This window comes from Neopsephotus bourkii, unplaced genomic scaffold, assembly GCF_033783945.1.
Source record: "Neopsephotus bourkii isolate Nb327-2 ecotype Australia unplaced genomic scaffold, CSIRO-AGI_Nbou_v1 NB_795, whole genome shotgun sequence".
In the NCBI taxonomy this organism is placed as follows: domain Eukaryota; kingdom Metazoa; phylum Chordata; class Aves; order Psittaciformes; family Psittacidae; genus Neopsephotus; species Neopsephotus bourkii.
The window spans coordinates 2,872,895-2,892,189 of NW_026901291.1; the positions used below are offsets into that span (position 1 = coordinate 2,872,895).

The following is a 19,295-nucleotide window of genomic DNA, read 5'->3' on the forward strand; positions in this document are numbered from 1 at the left end:
CCTGGTCTAGTCTAAGCTTGTTTATTCTCCTGGTGGTTTTTCACCTCTGGAGATACCAGCCAGCCTCTGAAGGACAGTTCAGAAGGACAGAAAGAGAAGTTTTTAATACGGCAATCCTGTCAAGTTTATATGAACACTGAAAATTGGTGAGGCATCAGTCCATTTCCTAGGTAGGAGTCTGTGTGGTTTGACCTTAATTTGACACCCCGAGGTTTCAAAAGTCTCAGAAATTTGAGACTGAACATAAATGAGGAGATACTGTAATGGTAGATGTCCTGCTTGTATTCAGCATGTTCAAAATCTTGTATTTTGGTGTGTAAACTCATTTTTTCATTTCTGTTATACAAATGTAAATGCTGCTAAAATATTCAAAGGTTACATAGATGTTTAAATAATTACAGAGGCCTTTCTAGGAGCGAAAGGATTTTTTTCCAGTATCTCCTAAAGGAGTATCAATTTCAATGAAAAACGTTACAGGGTAATTGGTAAGGAATAGGGATGTTCAAAGCTTTTCAAATAGGAAAATACTCCTAGTATTTCAGCTCAGCATCATCACTCTTACACAGCAGAAAGGCAGTTGAAGCTTGTGGAGGTTAAGATTTGTGAACAAAGTCATTCATTCCATTAAGGAATACAGAGCACCAGAATGACTTATCCACTGAATATACTGACATGCAATATATAGCAAATATTAGGCAGTGATAATCCTTTCACAAGCTTTTTGGACAACCCTTTAGAATTTTGTAATATTCATGTCCTTGCTATAGAATTTCTTCTGAGATATTTTTTAAACAACATCCTCTGTAGAAAGGGAATTATCCTCTATTAAATTCTGGATGTTTTGAGAGAGACTCCATATAGCTCTCTGGCCTTGATTCCAATTAAACACTATGGTTTTATGTATAAAGGAAATCCCATGCTACATGAACAGCAGGCAATGGCAACGATTTCAAAGCCTGCCTACATAAGCCTGAATGATCAGTAACTTACTACTTGAGAACGGAAGGTGTCCCAAGGCCCACACTACTCATTTTTTCATGTTAAACTGCTGAAGTCTGTAAGAGTTAAAGCTTCAGACCTGAGCTCTTCCAGGATCTCTGAAATTTATATTTACAGTTTGGTGACACTGTCTGAGCAGCCTTTAAATTGGAAGCATCCATTAGAGGAGCTGCTAATTGCTAGTGTGACTTGGCTTACCAGAGCCACCCCTTCGTTCCCACTGACTACAACTGGAACTGACTCAGTGATTTGGAAAGTGAAGCCAAAAGCCCCACACACAGGGTGAGCATAAAGGTAAATACAGTAACGCAAGCTTAACACTGATAGGACTGTAATCTTAATAAATGAAAGGTATGATTTTTCACATTATGTGCAAAAATAACCCTGAGAGTTGTTTTTACCTATCACCCACCAAAAGAAAAAGAATGAATTTGCTTCTTGTATAGTTGAGGAATAATTACTCCCATTCTGGAAGCTGTAATAAGGGAGTAGAGCAGGCACTGCACTTTAATAACTGATTTAAGCCTTATTCTGCCTTGCTTAGAACTAACTCTCCATAGTTTTCAATGGATAACACAGCTTGTGCACTGGTGTTGCTTTGTGCTTGTAAAAAGCTGCCACATTCCAAATGTGGTTTCAATCCCTGCAATCAGTCCTCAGGCAAAGATCCCAGCAACCCACACTAATACCATCGGGATTGAGCCCCGAGTGCTGGAGAACTCTGTAAAATCAGGACCATAGTTTAGAAGCAATTTGGCCTCCCTCTGATGAGAAGGGTCTGCATTTTCAGTATCGGCAGCCAGATTAGCAAAACTAAGCAGAAAGCCCCCAAAGCTAGAGAGCATTTCTTAGGGAAAAGGCTGTACATTATCTAATCTCATTACAAGGATTTTGCTGGCAGCTTTACAGAGTAGAAGCAATACATTTAACTAACTGAATCTCATTCACTACGACAGAACTGAGAGAGTAAAAGGGGCACAAAATGCCAGCTGAGACCGGAGGGCATCTACTTGCTCCCAGATGACCAGCTTTTGAAGCTGAATGGTAGCTGCAGTGAGGCACAGGAGCTCTCTGCAGCTAGCATTATCACGTAGACCAAAATCTGTCTTGTTTTGTGCACTCTTGAGTCAAGTAATTTCTGAAAATGGGGCTGAACAGAGAGTTTGGCTCCTACTCACAAGGGATATGCCAGACTATATATGGAGCGTGGGCCTAAATAATCTTGCTTGGCAAAGCAGGATAACAGGGTGAATGCAGGGACTTTTAATTCCATCTACACACTTTGGACAGTAGTTGTGCATTCGAAAACATCCCAATGCTTTAATATTTCTAACTTGATATGTATCTACAATATACAAATATACACTATGTAAATTACAGCTTTCAGCAGAGAAGGAAAGGAGAAGCAAATCATTGTTTCTTCTGACTGTATTACTCAAAAGGCCTGGATAACACTGTTTATCTCCCCAACATATCTACAGCTGTCATAAGACTAATGTTATTTCTTCCATTTTCTTCCCCAGTCTTGATCTTGCAGCTTTGAAACCATTTTCAAAGCACTTTCTGTGGAACTGGGGGCACTGCTCTTGCCACTCCACTTTGTTTTCTCATTTGGGATATATAGGTCCTCCCCACTGACATCAGTAACACAGGTAGTGAGCTGGGCTAAGCCATGTGATGATGGGGAAAGAAATCTGCAAGGATACGGTTCAGAAGTCTCTTTAGCTGCCCTTGAAGTTTTTGCATATTGTGTGATGGCAAAGTAGTTGCAACTTTTATTGCTGAATTTGAGTACCTCAGACCATGTCGATTTTGAGTTTCAATTTCCGTAAAGGCTGACTTCTTGGGAAGCAGTGGTATACATTAATGATACATCTCCCAAGAAAGCTCCATGTATTACTGGCCTATGTGCTGTATTTGCATCTGACAGAAACATGTACTAAAGCTTTATTTTTCTAAAGCTCCTCTGAAGTTTTTCCTCTCTACTGATGTATATTGACCCCAGTAAATCACAGGACTATGAAGGAGTACAATGAGGTGGACTTCCTATTTGCAATTCTATTCAGAAGGTAACGTAACACATTTACCCAAAGAAAAGCTACAAAATCACAGGCCTTCAGAACAGCAGCATGATGTCATTTCCATGCTGAGATTTTCCTTCCTGTTTTTAATGCTTTTCAGTTTTTAACGCTTTTCAGTTTCACACAAACCACAGGAACACACAGAATCAGAAGAGGAAAGAAGAGCCACCAGAGAAACAAGTTGTGGGGTTTGGACGCACAGAGATACAGCTTTTGCTTTTGAGGACTTTCAAAGCTATATTTAGGGTATGGTGTGTAGGAACTGTATTTGCAGCTCATCAGCTACCAAATATAAAATCCAGGAAGGTCATTTGTGGTGGCCCCGGGGGTATCTGCACCATGGAGTAGATGTGACAGAGATCCCATGCTTGTTCTGAGCCTGCTGGTGAGTCCCTATAGCCCCTGGCTCAGGACCCAAAAGCAGCGTAGCTTAGAATGAACACACAGGCACTTTACAGGTAGTCCAACTTTTCTACATTCCTTCTAGAAAGTTACACACCGCTTTATTTATTAAAATGAGAGCACTGCTACAATTCTGACTGTGTGGGCTGAAGCACCTGAAAGATGCATCAGCCTCCCATGAGTAACTGCCACGTACCACACTGGAGGAGGACTGGCTGTAGCAGCTGCTGTTTAGATTGACCCCTCATGCTCTCACTGAATCTTGCAGGACTGCCATAAAACCACAGAAGTGAGCATTACATTGAAGTGACTGCACAGAGTATGGCCTGTCTATTATTAGACAGCACTGGATTCCTGGAAACCCCATCTAGTATGACTTCTCATTTCTCCCTTTGCTTTGCAATGGGGGTCGCATTAGGAATGAGACTGGTTTTAATTGGAAGTTTATCCACTTCCTCATTATTCAGCATGCTCATCTGTACAACAGTTGCACCTAGCTAACAAACTCCAAATAGAGTTTTATTCGACCTAAGTCAAAAATGAGCAATAAATCAACTGCATTGTATTCCCTGAAGGATCTTTTTATTGGAAGTTAGTGTTCTCCTTTGATCAAAATAGCTGGTAGAAACAACCAGATCTTTCTAGACAGCCCCTTGTTTTTATTTTCTCCTATAACCTGCACTAAAAGAATAATGTGAAGCCTTAAAGCCTCTGAGTTTTGAAGGCTTTGCAGTAAAACACCATACAAAGAATATATGTGCATGCTGAGGTGCAGAAATGTGATGCAAGTTTGGACGCTTACCCTGCTGTATGCAGCAGGAATTGAAAGGTATGAGGGAAGACGTAATGTGCCTGTGGCATGCCAGGGTTTCTAATGGGATGAGATCTTCTGAAACCCCGCTTCCCCTTGAAATCACCATCTGTATCACACTTCATCACAAACCACCACATCATTTTCTGCCTCCAGATGCTGCTGGTCCAAAAGGCACAGGGAAGAAGCCTTAGATGCTATGGGAAGATTTGTTTTAAGCAGGCTTAGTTTTCCTGACAGACTCTTATGAGAGTCCTTATTTTCATATTTGGCCATATCTCTTACAATGTTTTGCTGAAGCAAGTACAATTACTTCCAAGCTTAGACTAGAACCAGAAGCACCGATTCTCTATGAGATCAGTTCTGCAATACTCATGTAATACCTTAGTGTTGAGAAGAAAATGGCCAGATCTTGAATTACCCTTGTGGAAAGCAACATACCAGACATTTAGGCCTTTCCTCAGCAATCTCAAGCATTTCCATATTCTTTAGCACTGCAGTACACCAGGTAAGGGCAGGCACATCCTGATTGATATACATCTTCATGCAGGTTTTGACGGACCAATGCATTTTGGCGCTAGCACTTTCTTTAACATAACACTTTACACTTTTCCATCATGCCAGTGTTTCTGTCATCACCTGTCCACATCTCACCATTCCCTGGGCGCCCGTTTTACTCTCTCTTGCTTGCATGTTTGGAAAGTTCAAAAGGATCCAGGGACCAGTTAAGCCCTTCCAGTAAGTAGATCAGGTAGCAGAAACTGGTCCTGCAGCAGTGTATTATCACCCATCAGTCCATCAGCTGCAGGGAGAAGCTGATCCCCACTCAGGTCGATGTATTTACAAAGTATGGGGACCTCTGCTCTCACTAACAGCCTGGCTTACATGGATAACTGCACTTTTCCAGGCAGGGCTAATACAAATGATAGGCAGGATGGTTTCCCTTAGTGGTGCAAACCTGTTTTTGAATTACAAAGTCTGGAATCCAGCCCTATATCATCATAATTTTTCGAGTCATCTTTCTATTTGGTGACTAAACAATAAGATAAAAGGGCATCCCTAAATCTTATTTTTGATAAGGCTTTTTTTTTCTGGAATATCCATAATGAAACATCAAGGAGCCTGAGGGAATCTCCCCATACCACTAAAAATTCAGGGTGAGCTTTCCTGATGGCTTTTAGTGAGGGCAGCACTTTAATGAGTGCAGGACTGAGGCTCAAGAGTTCGATTCTTTAATAGCTGCCTGTAGCTTGGCAACTCTGCTTGGAGCTGTATTCAACCTACCAGCAGAAAAATGCACAACTCAACTGTTAATAAAAATACCTATGCATGCTGCCTATCAAAGAGAAAACAGTGCTTCTATATTCAATTTTAAGACACATTTTAAGGTTTGCAAGTATGGAAAAGCAAGGAAGAGCAGTGAAATTTCTTTGTGGTTAAATAAACAACCAAAGATGTTGAAGCATAGCTATTTGTGTAAGATTGGTTATATTAAGACAATAGCAAAGTAGCATGTAAACAATGAAGTGCTGATTACTTTTCATTAGGAAACAGGGTATTGTCATATAGTTCTAGAAATGCAATTTCAAAAAGAAATTCCTACTATTAGTATTTAACTATTTATTAAACTCTCATATGTCCATATGTTAGCTCCCTTATTGGCAAACTGCAACATTCCTGCATCACGCGTTACACAGCATCCAGACTGACCTTCCATCTGAACAGATTCACAAATGGACAGCAGACATTTCAACATGAGCATGTGTCTATTTACTAAAAATTAATTTCATTTCATAAAGCGTTTCCACCACAAATAGCAAAATCTCTGAAAAACTGCAAATCCTAAAAGACTCTTTCATCATGTGGGCATGTTCCCTGGTGTCAGTCATATTCACAGTAAAGTTACCCATGTGTGTAAATAATTACCGGACTGGCTCTTTAAACAGTATCTGTAACCTTGACAGGTATCTGTAAGTCCCATCACTGTTGCTTTGGAAGTGTTGATTCCAGCAGTAGTTCCAGTCTTTTCTAGCTATTCAACCATAAAACCCCCTAGGCAGATTTTCAGCCCCCAACAGTTCACTGCTGCTTTGATCTGGGATTTTGTTTCAAGTTCCTGTGATAAGTCAGGGTCAGCTGTGACACTCTGTCCTGGATCTCAGCTCCTCACAGAAATTCCTACCATTCTTGCAGTGGCCTTTACCTACGGTTAATGTCATCCTTTACTCATCAGTCCTTATGAAACCAGGATCCCACTGTTCATTAACAGTTACTGAGGGACATCTGAAAGGTAAGATTTGTGGTTCTGTTTCCAGTGACAACCACAGCAGCTGCATGGGCAGACTGCTGTTATCTGAATCCATGTTTTGATCTGAATACATCTCAAAGCTGTTAATGCATTTTAAAATGAAAAGAAGCTAGTAAATGAGGCCTTTAGAGTATGGGTCAAGGCTAATATACTGAGACTAAGTATCTAGCTTTTAATTTGCCAATCATAAATAACAGCAATACAAAAAAGAACACACTACCATGTATACAGCATCCTCTCGTGTAGCAACAGGATAAAAGCTTGATGAAATACAAACCCAAAATGTTTACAGTAGCTTCTGAAATACACACAACATTGAAGATTCCTGATTGTCATTCTCAAGTTCATAAACAAGAGTTTTCAAACTGGCAACTTCACAAGGTATTGCAAGTCCCCTAAAACTGTCCTCTTATTCAGAGCATGAAATCTCATCTGTCCTAGAAGCCATGTAACCCAGGAACCTGGAGCTGCATTTGTTCTTGAGCAAACTGTGGAAAAGCACCAGCAAAAGCAGTCACATTCCACTTGAACTTCCAAGAGATGAAAAGAAGCCTACGTGTGCAACTGCAACTGCTATTAATGGATCCAGATATATGGATCCGATTGGTAAATTCCAGCTTAGCAAAGTAAAATTTGGCTGTTGTTTCATTTTTAGTGCCATAATAAATTACGTGTCCGTTCTTAAAAGGTTGCACCACTGTGTGAAGGTCTAGAGCATTCAAAGACTTTTAAAGTTCATGAAATCAACTGTAAATTTGGCAACAAAGCACTGAAACGATGAGACAATAAAAAAGTAAAAGGAGTAGTAGTCAGCAGATTAAGACAGGACACAAACCATGCACTGAGCTGCCTCGAGACCATGCTATCACTGGGGAAACCGTTACATGGTATTTGCAGATATTCGTAGGTTTAGAATTCCACTGGGCTCTGTTACTGAGAACAATGTAACTGCAGCCAAACAAGGCACTTTAAAAATTCATATAAATAAGCTTTTATCTAATGGCCATTCAAATTGCTAGGCAGAAGCACTACCTTTAGGCTCTTTACATGAGCTATACAAATAGACACTTATTTACTCGACTAAATATGCCAAGCCAAGTGCTAATAGGCACCAATCATCTTCAACTTCTAGCCTAATTCTAGTATGTTTGCCTGAATCCAAAGTTACCAGGAGTTCCACACAACTGAAATCTGACAAAGATATCTGTGTGAACCTTTAGGTAATAATGAATCTAAATATTAAATAGCTCTCATCAATAACTCCTTTATTTTCTTAGTTTGTGGTTTAAATTATTGTACAGGTTTTCATACCTGTAAACATGTTTTGGTTCTGCTGGGAGAGCTATGCTTAGGAACATGAACTGGAAACACATATGAACATTCTTAGTTTAACACAGTATGATCTGTTCCCAACAGATATAATCTATGATGACTGGACTTCAAAAAGCCCCAACAAATGGATCAAAAACCAGAAAGGTTACTTCCAACAAGGTCTCTAAAACAGGTTTTACAAAGGAAGATGATTTAACATAAAAGCTTGATGAGGAATTTCAAAATGAATTAAGGATGAAAGGCCTTTGTGTTCCATCTGAGGCTTTCTGAGTGCTTTATAAAAATCAAAACCACTATGAACACCTCAATTTGACTTGAACCCCAAACTTCATTTCCCCATGTAAAGAAATCTCCCAGAAATGGGAACATTCTAGATGGAAAAAAAGCCCTTTTTCCTTCATGATGATATAACCTTTTTGTTCAAAGCATTTCACGGAACTCTGTTTTTTAAGTAGCTGTATGTTTTATAGCAGTTAGCAGTCATGTCACAGATGCACTCCTCCAGAGATTCTGCATGTAGTTCTAAAGACACAGAAGATAGTTCTCTATTTATCTGAGCAATTTCAAAACATTGCTGAAGAGAAAGAAATTACACATGAAAAACTTCTCTGTCTGATTCCAATAAACACTGTGTGTCAGCCTCCAGTTATTTGTTTCACTTCCACTTCAGAGCGGCTAGACAGGGAGGCTTCTAGAAGCCACTTAAAAGTGTTCCACTAGTGCAAAAAGGCTCCATTTTAAGCAACCTTTTTAGAGGAGATAAATTATTTCTGTATAAAATAAGAGCAGAGCACCGCAGGGTCCCAAGTGCTAATCAAAGGACACAGGGCTTCAAGAAAACATTCTTTCCAAACAAATTGTTGGAGAACTGGAATAGTGCAGGCTGTACCGCACTTACTGCATGAACACTTTCTTTGTAAGGCTTGGGAATTTCACTTCTCCTCGATCAATATACTCCAGAGCTATAAAACCCAGGAGCCGCTTTTGCAGAGGGATTTTTATTTGGGAAATCACTGTGCTGTCATTTTCCATGCATCATCTGGTAACGTATAACAAATGCCCACCAGATACAGCTTTTTCCCCCCTGAATGGAAGAACTTAACGCTGGCCATTTTCACTGTTGGAAAGAATAAATCCCCATGGGGCTGGAATTATTTGGTGAACTTCTGTAAACTGTTTAAGCAAGATGGCTAATCTGGATGAGCACAGTAGCTCTTTTCTGAATTTGTATTTTTTATCTTGTGATTGCTACCTTGAAGGTTTTTTTCTTCCTCTGGAATGTGATTTCCAATAATGTTACAATCAGGATGATCCCTAAACTAAATTTCAGCTTCTGCTTTGATTTGTAGTTAGGTGGCTACCTTAGGAAAAAGGTTAATGTGAATTCTTTGAGATTAAAAGCTCTGTAAAGCAGCTGATATATGGGAGCACTTCAAGCTCCAGCACACTGGAGAGATTTGTTTGGCTCTGAAGGATCCACTGAAAGCAGAAAGCTTTCTGTAAAAGTCTTCTATAATGGCTTCATTAGTTCAAAGTATGACTATTTTTCCCACCTACTTGGTTACTGGTATAAAAAATGCTTCTACATAAATTCTACAATAGTGCAGCAAATTGCTAGATCCTGCAAACTGACCAGAGTTTTATTGCTTTCCATAAACCTACAACCAAACTGACTCTAATACATAACACTGCTGCAATGGTATTTGTATACTAGACATCAAGAGAGCTAATAGCATATTAAAGACACCTAAAGAATATCATCACAAAGCCCACTGCACTATATGCTGTAAAAAAATGTAATATAATACATACAAAGAGCATATAGACCAAGGGTAAAATCATCCTTGCTGAAAGACCATGCATCATGGAAGTCCTGTGTGAAAAGTGCAAGGGGATTCATGCAGAGCATTGTCTTTGTACTGATTCCCTGCAAAACTGTGAATTTCCTTGAGGTCTTTGACTACACAGTCATAGCAGAAAAGGAGCTGTGTTGCCTTAAGACAATACTACTCCACTGGTGTTTGCTACTATGCAACATTAAGCTGTTGGTGCTGAATTGATGGACCGGCCATGTGAATGCTTTCTGGCCACTTCTGTGCAGAATCAAGTTGTCAATTCAAAACAGCTCTCAGCAGAATGTGAAGTCAACCAGGATGACTTTGCATTGCAGTTGCTGGGGAACACTCATCCAATCCATTTCACTGCTGCAGCTGTGGAGGTGATAATCACAGCTGGAAAGGTGACAAGAAACATCTGGAGAGGCAGGATTAACAGCAGAGCTGTTTTTGCAATGAATTAACTCTGTGCACAGGAGACTTGAGGTGACATTACCAAAATTTAGAATTAGGAGATAAAAAATAAACACTGAAATTCTACTGAAACTCAGTGTGATGGCTGTACTGTGGCACCTAACTCTCTTCATAAAAACCCCTCTCTTTTTGAAACAGTTGTTCCCAGGCTATTATCCTTCTGTGAATAAAAAGACATGAAATTTCAGAAGCCAATACACGGCATGAACTTACTTTAATGACGTCTTCATCAGGGGATTTGCACTCAACTGATTCAGAGATGTCTGTGACAGCACTGTTCTCCTCAATGGAGACCACTTTGACGGGCACTGCCACTGTTTTCCCTGTGAGAATCGCGGTGTTCAGGATTTCCGTGTCCTGTACACAAAACAAAGCACAGTGCTGATTAGAGATGGCCAAAGAGATTTCCAAAAGGCAAGTGTCAGCTCTTCAACTGGAACTTATACTCAAGAAAGATGCATTATTTCTCAGTAGTTAATGATCTAGTCTCATCTTCAAATAGGTGCAACTTGGTAAAACATAGTAACCCCAATCTATTTTATCTGCTACATAAACACGGCTGCATTGCACACTGTTAAACAGTGAGCAAAGTGACTGCAACTAAATACAGTCCAGGCAAGCACACAACACAGATAGCTTCTACATTTTAAGTATGTAGAACTTTTCCCAGTATTTGCCTTCCAAAACGTGAGTTCGGAGTGTTTACAAAACTGGATTTGATTGGCAATGTTTGGGACACGATACAAAAGCCTCGAAAGTAATATCGTTCTTTGAATCTAAGCCCACTGTAAAAATGAAGCCTCTCTGTGAACTCCATACCTGGAACTGTTTCAAGATTGTTTAATTTCCTTTGATATGGCCAATGAAGCAGTGTAAGGAGTCCAGAAGGAGTTAGTGATGCTATTAACTACAGGGAAAATAACAAGGAAATTTCAAGTCTAAACTTGGGCCATGGCATATAAAAGCCCTTCAACGCACCATCAGCTAAGCTAACTCTTCTAACTCCTGAACTGTTTCAGCATTGCTGTATTCCCAAGATTCCAATGCAGGAAGAACTTAGCTGTTCACTCCAACTTCTAATTCTATAAAGTGTATAAAATATTCAGCAAAATCCTCAGCACCAAAGCCATGAGGACTCCAGCCACTGATGCCAACAGCAACAAAATGAGGCATGGATGCTGTGGATACTGTTTTCAATTAAAGCTTAATGAGTTTGAAATCTTGGTCAGATTTTGCTTTCATCTGGAAACTTGGTCTCTCTCAGGTTCTCCTACAGCTCTCATAAGAAATCCCACCAAACCTAAAAAACCCTCCAAACCTCTTAGAGAAGCAAGAACTCTAAATAAATCCTATGGCATACATAAAAACAAAGCTACCCAACATAGTAAATCAGATTTACTGGAAATTGGAAAGCCTAAGGCCGTTCTTGGGAACTCCTGACTTTCAAAGGTGGAGACCACCACCAGCCATCCCCAACACAAATCCTGCCAGGTACATAGCATTTCTGAGCAAGGGTGCTGTAGTGAAATGCATGGCTTTTGGAGGTTGTTCCACCAGTATTTATTTCCATGTATTGGCATTCTGATAAGCCCAGACACGTCTCAACATTTGTGAAATGAACTCGGTCACAAACCCAACTACTCTTCTCTCTGCAGACTTCCAAAGCAATAAGCACTGAATAACCCACATAAGTTCACCAAAAGCAGGTTTAAAGATACTTTCTGTTGTGTATTTGGCTACTGCAAGTGCTGTATGTCCTTTTAAATTAATCTTCTGCCTCGATCCCTTTAAGCCTTATATTTTGTGACTCTGGGTGTTAAACACTGCGAACTAAGGACTCAAGGGCGAAGGAGCAGCAAGGAAGTTTGTGGAAGTGACAGGGCAGCTTTTCAGGCTATCTTAGCTGTGCTTTGAAATGATTCTATTCGGATTCAGTTTTTCCTTAGCAACTGATACGTATTACTGATAGAGAAATCTAATTTAAAGAGACAGGTGCAGAGGAAGAGAAATCCTATAAATAGAAACAAGTTTCTGATATAAAACCTACCTTGTGGCATGGATATTTACCTATATCTGCATTTAATGCTAATTTATTAAGTTCAAGACAAATTAGAAAACCATACACAAAACAAAACCAGAAACAAGCCCTGTACCACTGCCAAGAGGATAAAAACAGAGACCTGATTATGCAATGAGGTAGAACTTCTGTGCCACAAGCAGCTGAATAAATTCATCATCCAGGTTTAGCTTTCAACAGACTGCCTGGGAGTCACTAGAACTCCCTCCAGCTCAGCTTTGCTCATGTCTGCAGTGTTGAGAAATCAGTGGCTTCAACATGAAGTGAAATATTAAGCAATACAGAAGAGAAGACAAGTGGGAAGCCCAGCAGAGACGACCACAAGGCACTCTGGCATGCATGTTGATCCTCTGCTCCGGATTTCCCAGCCCTGCATATCACCAGGATGAGAACAGCTGCTCAGTGTGCTCTGGCATCACCCTGGGTGATGGCGAGTCTGCCAGCAGCATCATCTAAATCGTGTTTGCTGCTCCACCAGCCAAGGCTGCAGCTAAGCTCTTAGCCTGCACCACAACACCACAAGAACACCAGAGGATTAAAATCTGGTACTGGAGATAGGGTTTAAAAACATGGGATGCAATAATGTTAAATGCAGATTGCTTCGTTTCTGTAGGAACAGCTGATCTGACAGAAAAGATTCAACAGGAAAAGTGGCTCTCAGATAAGCATTTGGGACCTGTAGTAGATCACAAAGTGAACATAAGTGAGCAATTGCATGCTGCTGTCATTAAAAACCAAAACCAGATCAACCTAAGAGTCCTCCTGTGACAAACTGTATACAGAGGAGCATCATCTGTAAGATGTGAGGTGCTCCTACTCAGCACTAGCAAGGCTGCGGCAAAAAGACTATGTCTGATTCTGAGCACTCTACTGCCAAGAAAAACTTTCTTAAGTGAAAACAATTAAATAAGAACAAGGAGAATAAATCAAAGACTAGAAAATAAGATCCATGAGGAATGACTGAAAGAACTGGGATTGTTTAGTTTAAAAAACATTATGGGGGAAGATGATTACTGTCTCCATATACATAAAAGTCTCCAAAAAATGAGGAAGAATCAATTACATTCCATGTTCATGGACAGGGCCTGAGGTAATGGGCTTAAACTGCAAGGAAGATTTGTTTGACATTAAGGCAATCTTTATTATAAAAATGGTAGAGACTTGACAAAATAGGCTGTCTGTGGCAGAAGAAAATGTACAGACTAGACTAATATCTTGGAAGAATTAGCTGTAGACATGGATCAGAAATAACACAGGTTGAGTCAGGAAAAAGAGGAAAGGGAGCAGATGACCTCTTGTGGTTCCCTCCATCCCTTTATATCAGTCTCATTTTTTTCCAAAACTGAGTGATAACACGATAACCTATGTATCTTGTATTTGAAACAACCCTATCCTGCTTCTCCTATCCCAAATAAAATGATCCTTCTTCACTGGACAAAATTACCTGTATCTTCAAAACGGAAAAGCCTGGCAGGCAAATGTCACTGATATTCCTGTTTTCTGCACTACACAGAGCAGAGCTAATGTACCAATTGTTAAGTAATAATCTCTCACTTCTGTTTCTCTCTTTCCAGTAGGTCATTATTGCTGTATCTGAATTCTAAGTGGCTTTGATATAAAGCCATTATTAAAAAGGTTAAGAAACCTTTTCAAATTTCCCAAGACCTTTCTGGAGAGAAGACAGAAAATTTGCCTACTGGCACATTATCAGCAATTAGAAACCTCAATCCTCTGCCCCTTGCTAATGGTTTCATTAAAGGAAGTACTGTGCATTTGAATGAATTTATTTCCATTAATTACTTCAGAGATGCATCTCCCTCAAAACTGTAAAAGGCGTCATCTGCCATGATTAAGGGCTACTGTAATTTTACATCCCTTCTCTGTAGCCCAATATGAACTTCAGGAATTTCAAACTTGTGACGTTCACAAAAGAGATGGAAACATTGTGGATGTTATCCTACGGCCTCATAGCTAGCACCATCACAGTCACTGGAGATGCTCAGCACTGGGAAGCCACCAGTAGCCACCCACCTACAGCTTTGAGCAGAGATGGAAAGCTTCATATTTCATCTCCACTGAAAGTGCTCATAACTCATTAGTACTACAGAGATTAAGAAATACTGAACTATAAGCAATTAATATATTGCACACTATATTAAAAGCAACCTTGAAATCTGCCACTTCCCTTACTCAGTCTCTAAGTGCCTCATGCAATTCAACTGTGATAGGTAAAAAAAAAGCCAAAGGACAAAGTCCTGATTCCACTGTCTTTTTGATTAGAACTAAAATAGAAAAATGTGTCCCCTATATCCCTGTATACGGAATAGCCTTATGGCACAACTTCTGCCTCCTCTGTGTTTCCTTTATATTGCTGCAATAAAGCCAAAGGCTTTAATGTAACACAGAATTGACCCATTGTCTGCACCCATACACAAGCTGTTAGGCAGAAAACTCTAAATAATGTATGAAAGGATCCATGGTCCAAGGCTCCCCAAAAGCTGAACTGAAAGTCAGAAATAAAAGCAGCTTAAATAGAACTCTGTCCATCCGTCTGCTCTGCAATGCTGAGCTCTCTGAACGTGCACCACAGACAAGAGGGCTCTGATTCAGCAACGAACCCATTTCCCTTGCATTCTGCACCTTCTGGAATACCCTTGATTATCCACTGATAAGCAGAAATAGAAGTTGAATCATTAAGGATATGTCAAGCAACATTAAGAAAACAGTTGTTCTCACATTAGAACAGGAAACACAACAGCTGATATAGGTGGTGATATTTATGTTCTATTTTTAAACACAACATAGTATTCTGTTTGCAAGCTAATTTGGGAGTATGCAAACAAGATTACTAAGAAACCTTTGGAGAGACTAAGAACTCATTTAAAATGCAGATGCTTTTCAAAATCATACTATCTCGGCCATTTCCATGTTCTTTAATTTTTAAAATCCCCCAAGAACTAATCTACTTTCTGTGCAAGCAGCAACTCAAGTTTCAAAATCAAATCTATTTTTGTGTGACAAAAGACTGAAAGCATCTGATAGCAATGCTTGGACTTGCTTCCTGTAGATTAAAAAATGGGGAAAGCAGTGTAAACTGAAAAAAACCACCAAAACCAGAAAAAGGATGAGTGATAAGCATCAGTATCCAAGTTGGAAAGAAGTTTCTGTAAGCATATTACAAGCTGTAAAAAAGCAAGGGCTGCCATTTCAAAGTCAAAATGAAGAACTATACATACAATTCTTATTGACATAAAAGGGAGATTTGAGCTCTGAACTTCTGCGGAAGCCTCAAACTGTCTCTGCAGCACAATGACCGAATTCCAACAACATCTGACTCTGATATTGCAGAGGGTTGGGTTTTTTGTATGAAGGACTACCTAATCCTGATTAGAATGGTTCTCTCTTGTTATCAGGGCATCCCTTCAATGAATAAGGCATATGAAGGAAATAATTACTATTTAAACATATTTAACTAGCAAACAGTAGCACTAAAGAACCTTTTTTCTTGTTCTTCTAATGGTTAGAGGAAGACTTCAGAAGTTAGACATAGGCTTTAATCAAAGAAGATATTCAAAAACAAACCATTGAATTGTGTAAGAAATTACTTCAAAAGTTTATTGGTGAGTTTTAACATCAAGCTAGATCTCACAAGCAGAACTGAGTACATGTCTTTACTGAACATAGCATTTTCATTACCCACTAACAAAACATCGACTCTTTCCCAGCCCAGACAATATCTTGTGTACTAGCTCAAATCAGCACTATATTTGCTCAAAATGCCAGCTTTTGCAATGGCCCTGAACCATCAGGCTCTGCATCAAGGACACAGAATTATACCTGTCTACACAAACCTTCAGCATGCTTCAGAAATGAAGGCATGAGGTCACAACCTGATACCTACCACAGATAAAGAAAAGCCTCTCTGCTGACATATATACAGCAAATCTGGTACACAATGTTCATTGCAGGAGCAGCTTCCACTGTTCACAGTTCTATTAGCCTAGTGGTTTGGAACTCCCTTGTGTATGTCTGCAGCAAGTTACCACCATTACAAATCTTGCTATTACATTAGAGTAGATCAGAAAGAGATTTAATTGGCATCTAAGAATTAAAATGGTGAGATTGGAGTCAGGCAGGGAGGCAGGCACTACATTATATCACACTAAGACCTGAGCTCAGTGAGACAGCTCTAACAGGGCTTGGTGCAAGTATCACCATGCTACAGGAATCAGAGTTCCATCAGAGTTAATTTGGATAAAGTCCACTAGCAGTAGTATTGGTCTAAACATTTTCTTCCACAGCAGCACTCATTGTGCTACTTCATCCAAAACTCAGCAGAAGTGATTTTCATAAAAATCAGTAGTCTCTTTTGAAAGGGAAAATAACATCCATAAAGCTAATGTATTCAATACAGAGCTGAGGAGAAGCGTGTGCTCACATCTGGTCATTTGAAGTTAGGGAATACTACAGCTGACTCTTCAGGAATCTCACATCTTACTCCTTCCCTGTTACAATCAAGGAACTTCCACTGATGTCCGTGGGAGTTGTGTGCAAAGAGCAAGAATACAGGATATGAGCCTTAGTTACTAGAATTTAGCTGAAGAGTAAACCTTATGTTCATCCAACCTCTCAGTTGTAAGAAGGCAAGCATTCAGCCATGACTAATTTAGGAACTAATTCAACATTAAATTGCAGCAGAATGAGGAAGCAAAGTGACAGCTGTTTAATTAAACTGTAAATCCGATTAGATGGTGTTATCAAGAGAAATCCATGGGAGCCCGAGGTCATGAGAATGGTCCTGTTTACAGGCTGAAAATTCTCCTAGTATAATCTCATAGAATGATGTTAATCATAGCTTAGCATTGTGATTTCTCCCTCACGCAAACATACCACCCCATGAGTAACAAACCTATGCTTGTAGACCTGAAGGAATGACACAGTTATGCCAAATACGTTTTAATTTATAAGGAAAGTTTCTTGAAAAAGTCTGTGGAAAAGAGGCAGTTGGGCACTGCCTGCCTTAAAATCAAACCAGTATTTGTCTTAGGGAAAAAGGATAGAAGCCAGCAAGTCCCTGCATGCTGCTGACAGCACTTGAATCAGTGGAGACAATGCCTATGCAGGAGAGCTCCAGGAGCTGTACTGTGCTTCCAACTACTGTTCAACCCATCACCCTTGATGAACAGTGACACCTTGGCAACACAGTTACAAGAGAAAAAGATGGAGATGAGTGAGATAGAAAGTAAACTCCACATGCGCCAGTTGCAAACACCATAAATAGTCTACTGATGAGCACTAAGTTATGCATCACAAGTTTCCAGGGCATCCTAGTTAGAGCGAAGCACAGGGCTGTACTGCACTGCAGACAACTGTTAGGTTGATCGGTGGGTCTAATAACACAATGGTTGCAGATTTGAGTTATTAATACTACTAAGATTACAGCTGATTAACAAAATAACATTGTTAGGCAGCAGGCTGTTTATCTACATAATCCTATGATTAAAAGTGAATTATACACTGTGCTTTCTGTCAACTGGATTTTCTGAAACTCCACGTTCATGGACAGTATATACAAGAAAGGAAAGAAGCTGACATTCTGTTTGCAAATTCTTAGCACACATTTCAGAAGAACAGGATTGTTTTTACAGACCAAAGAATGCACGATTGAGGACTCCCCTGAGGCAGTCACTCCATAGCAGGCAGTGGGGAAGGGTAAATTCTGTTGGTGGGAATATGATTTGCTCTTTCTTTCACTTAAGGTCCTTTCCAACCCTAAGTATTCTATGATTCCACTTGTACTGCCCATCACATGTAAATCTTGCTCTGCTTCCCTCACCAATTTATAACATGGTAACTTTTACTTCATGAATACTATCACACTGCAAAAGAATTTGTGTAATGCCATTAAGCAGTAAACCCAAAGGGGAACAACCTGCTTACTTAATCCATCCCTCAGTATTCAAATATGGATCTAAATGGAATCCAGGTTACTCCATGATTCTCAGATTCATACTGCAAGGGGAAATGTAAACTAATGAACAAATCAACAGTGGTGAAAAATTAGGCCATTCAAAATGTGTATATAAAAGAGACAGACTTATTCAATAAAAGCTGCCATTTCTGCAATCTTGTTTCTGATGAAGGCAACGTAACAAAGGATCTCAAAGGTTCTCTTTTGGATGATAATTCTTTTCGACACATGACAACACTGCAAGGTATCTTCTCTTCATTAAATCTTTGTTAAATGGCCAACAATGTACATGGCACAAAAATTAAGGACAATACCTGCCCTGAAGAGCAAATAATGCAGAAGTCAAACAGATAAAACATTACCCATGGGAAGACTCAAAGGTGGACACTGGCATTGTTCTGTCCTTAGCATGCACAACATTTGTTTGAAGACCTTGATCAACATGATGTCTGTAGGTCTCAACGAGTCTTAAATGGAGGAAATGTGGAAACAAGGACATAAGGAAGGGATTCAGACTCGTATTTCTCACCCCCCAGAAGAGTGGCTTTGACCATCATCACTACACAGGTAAAACAGTAGCAGATTCCCGAGGCCAGAAGGAGAGAAAGCAAATGGCACTCAGCTGGCATGGAAATGTCCTGGACCCAGCACAACCTCATCTGTAGTTTTTCTGAACCATGTAATTTATGACAAAGATCTGAGTGTCTTCAAAATGGGAACTCGGTGTTCTGCAAATGCAATGTCTTTTTAATCAATGATCTTGTCTCTGTTCAGTCTCCATATTGAGATAAATCTTACTCACTGGCCCCCTACATTAGCAACAAACTGTTCCATTTGCTTCCTTGTTTGTGCAGCTTTCAAATACCCTGCTAGTGGAATTTTTGAGTCTGATAAATTATGCTCTGCAGATAGAAAAGGGGAATGTAGAATATATTAACGGATAGGGATGCAGAAAAATATCTTTGGATTATTGGATGACTAATCTACACTTTCCTTGCAGTGAAT

At 39.7% G+C, this 19,295-nt stretch overlaps 1 protein-coding gene across 3 annotated transcripts in view; it reads right to left on the minus strand.

Annotated features, from left to right (window-relative positions):
• TMEM132C (transmembrane protein 132C) overlaps positions 1-19,295 on the minus strand; it is a 203,685-nt gene that overhangs the window by 18,447 nt on the left and 165,943 nt on the right. For all 3 annotated transcript variants that reach the window (XM_061355393.1, XM_061355394.1, XM_061355395.1), the window contains one exon: positions 10,456-10,599. In XM_061355393.1, the coding sequence (XP_061211377.1) occupies positions 10,456-10,599 (144 nt within the window). The remainder of the gene's footprint in view (positions 1-10,455; positions 10,600-19,295) is intronic.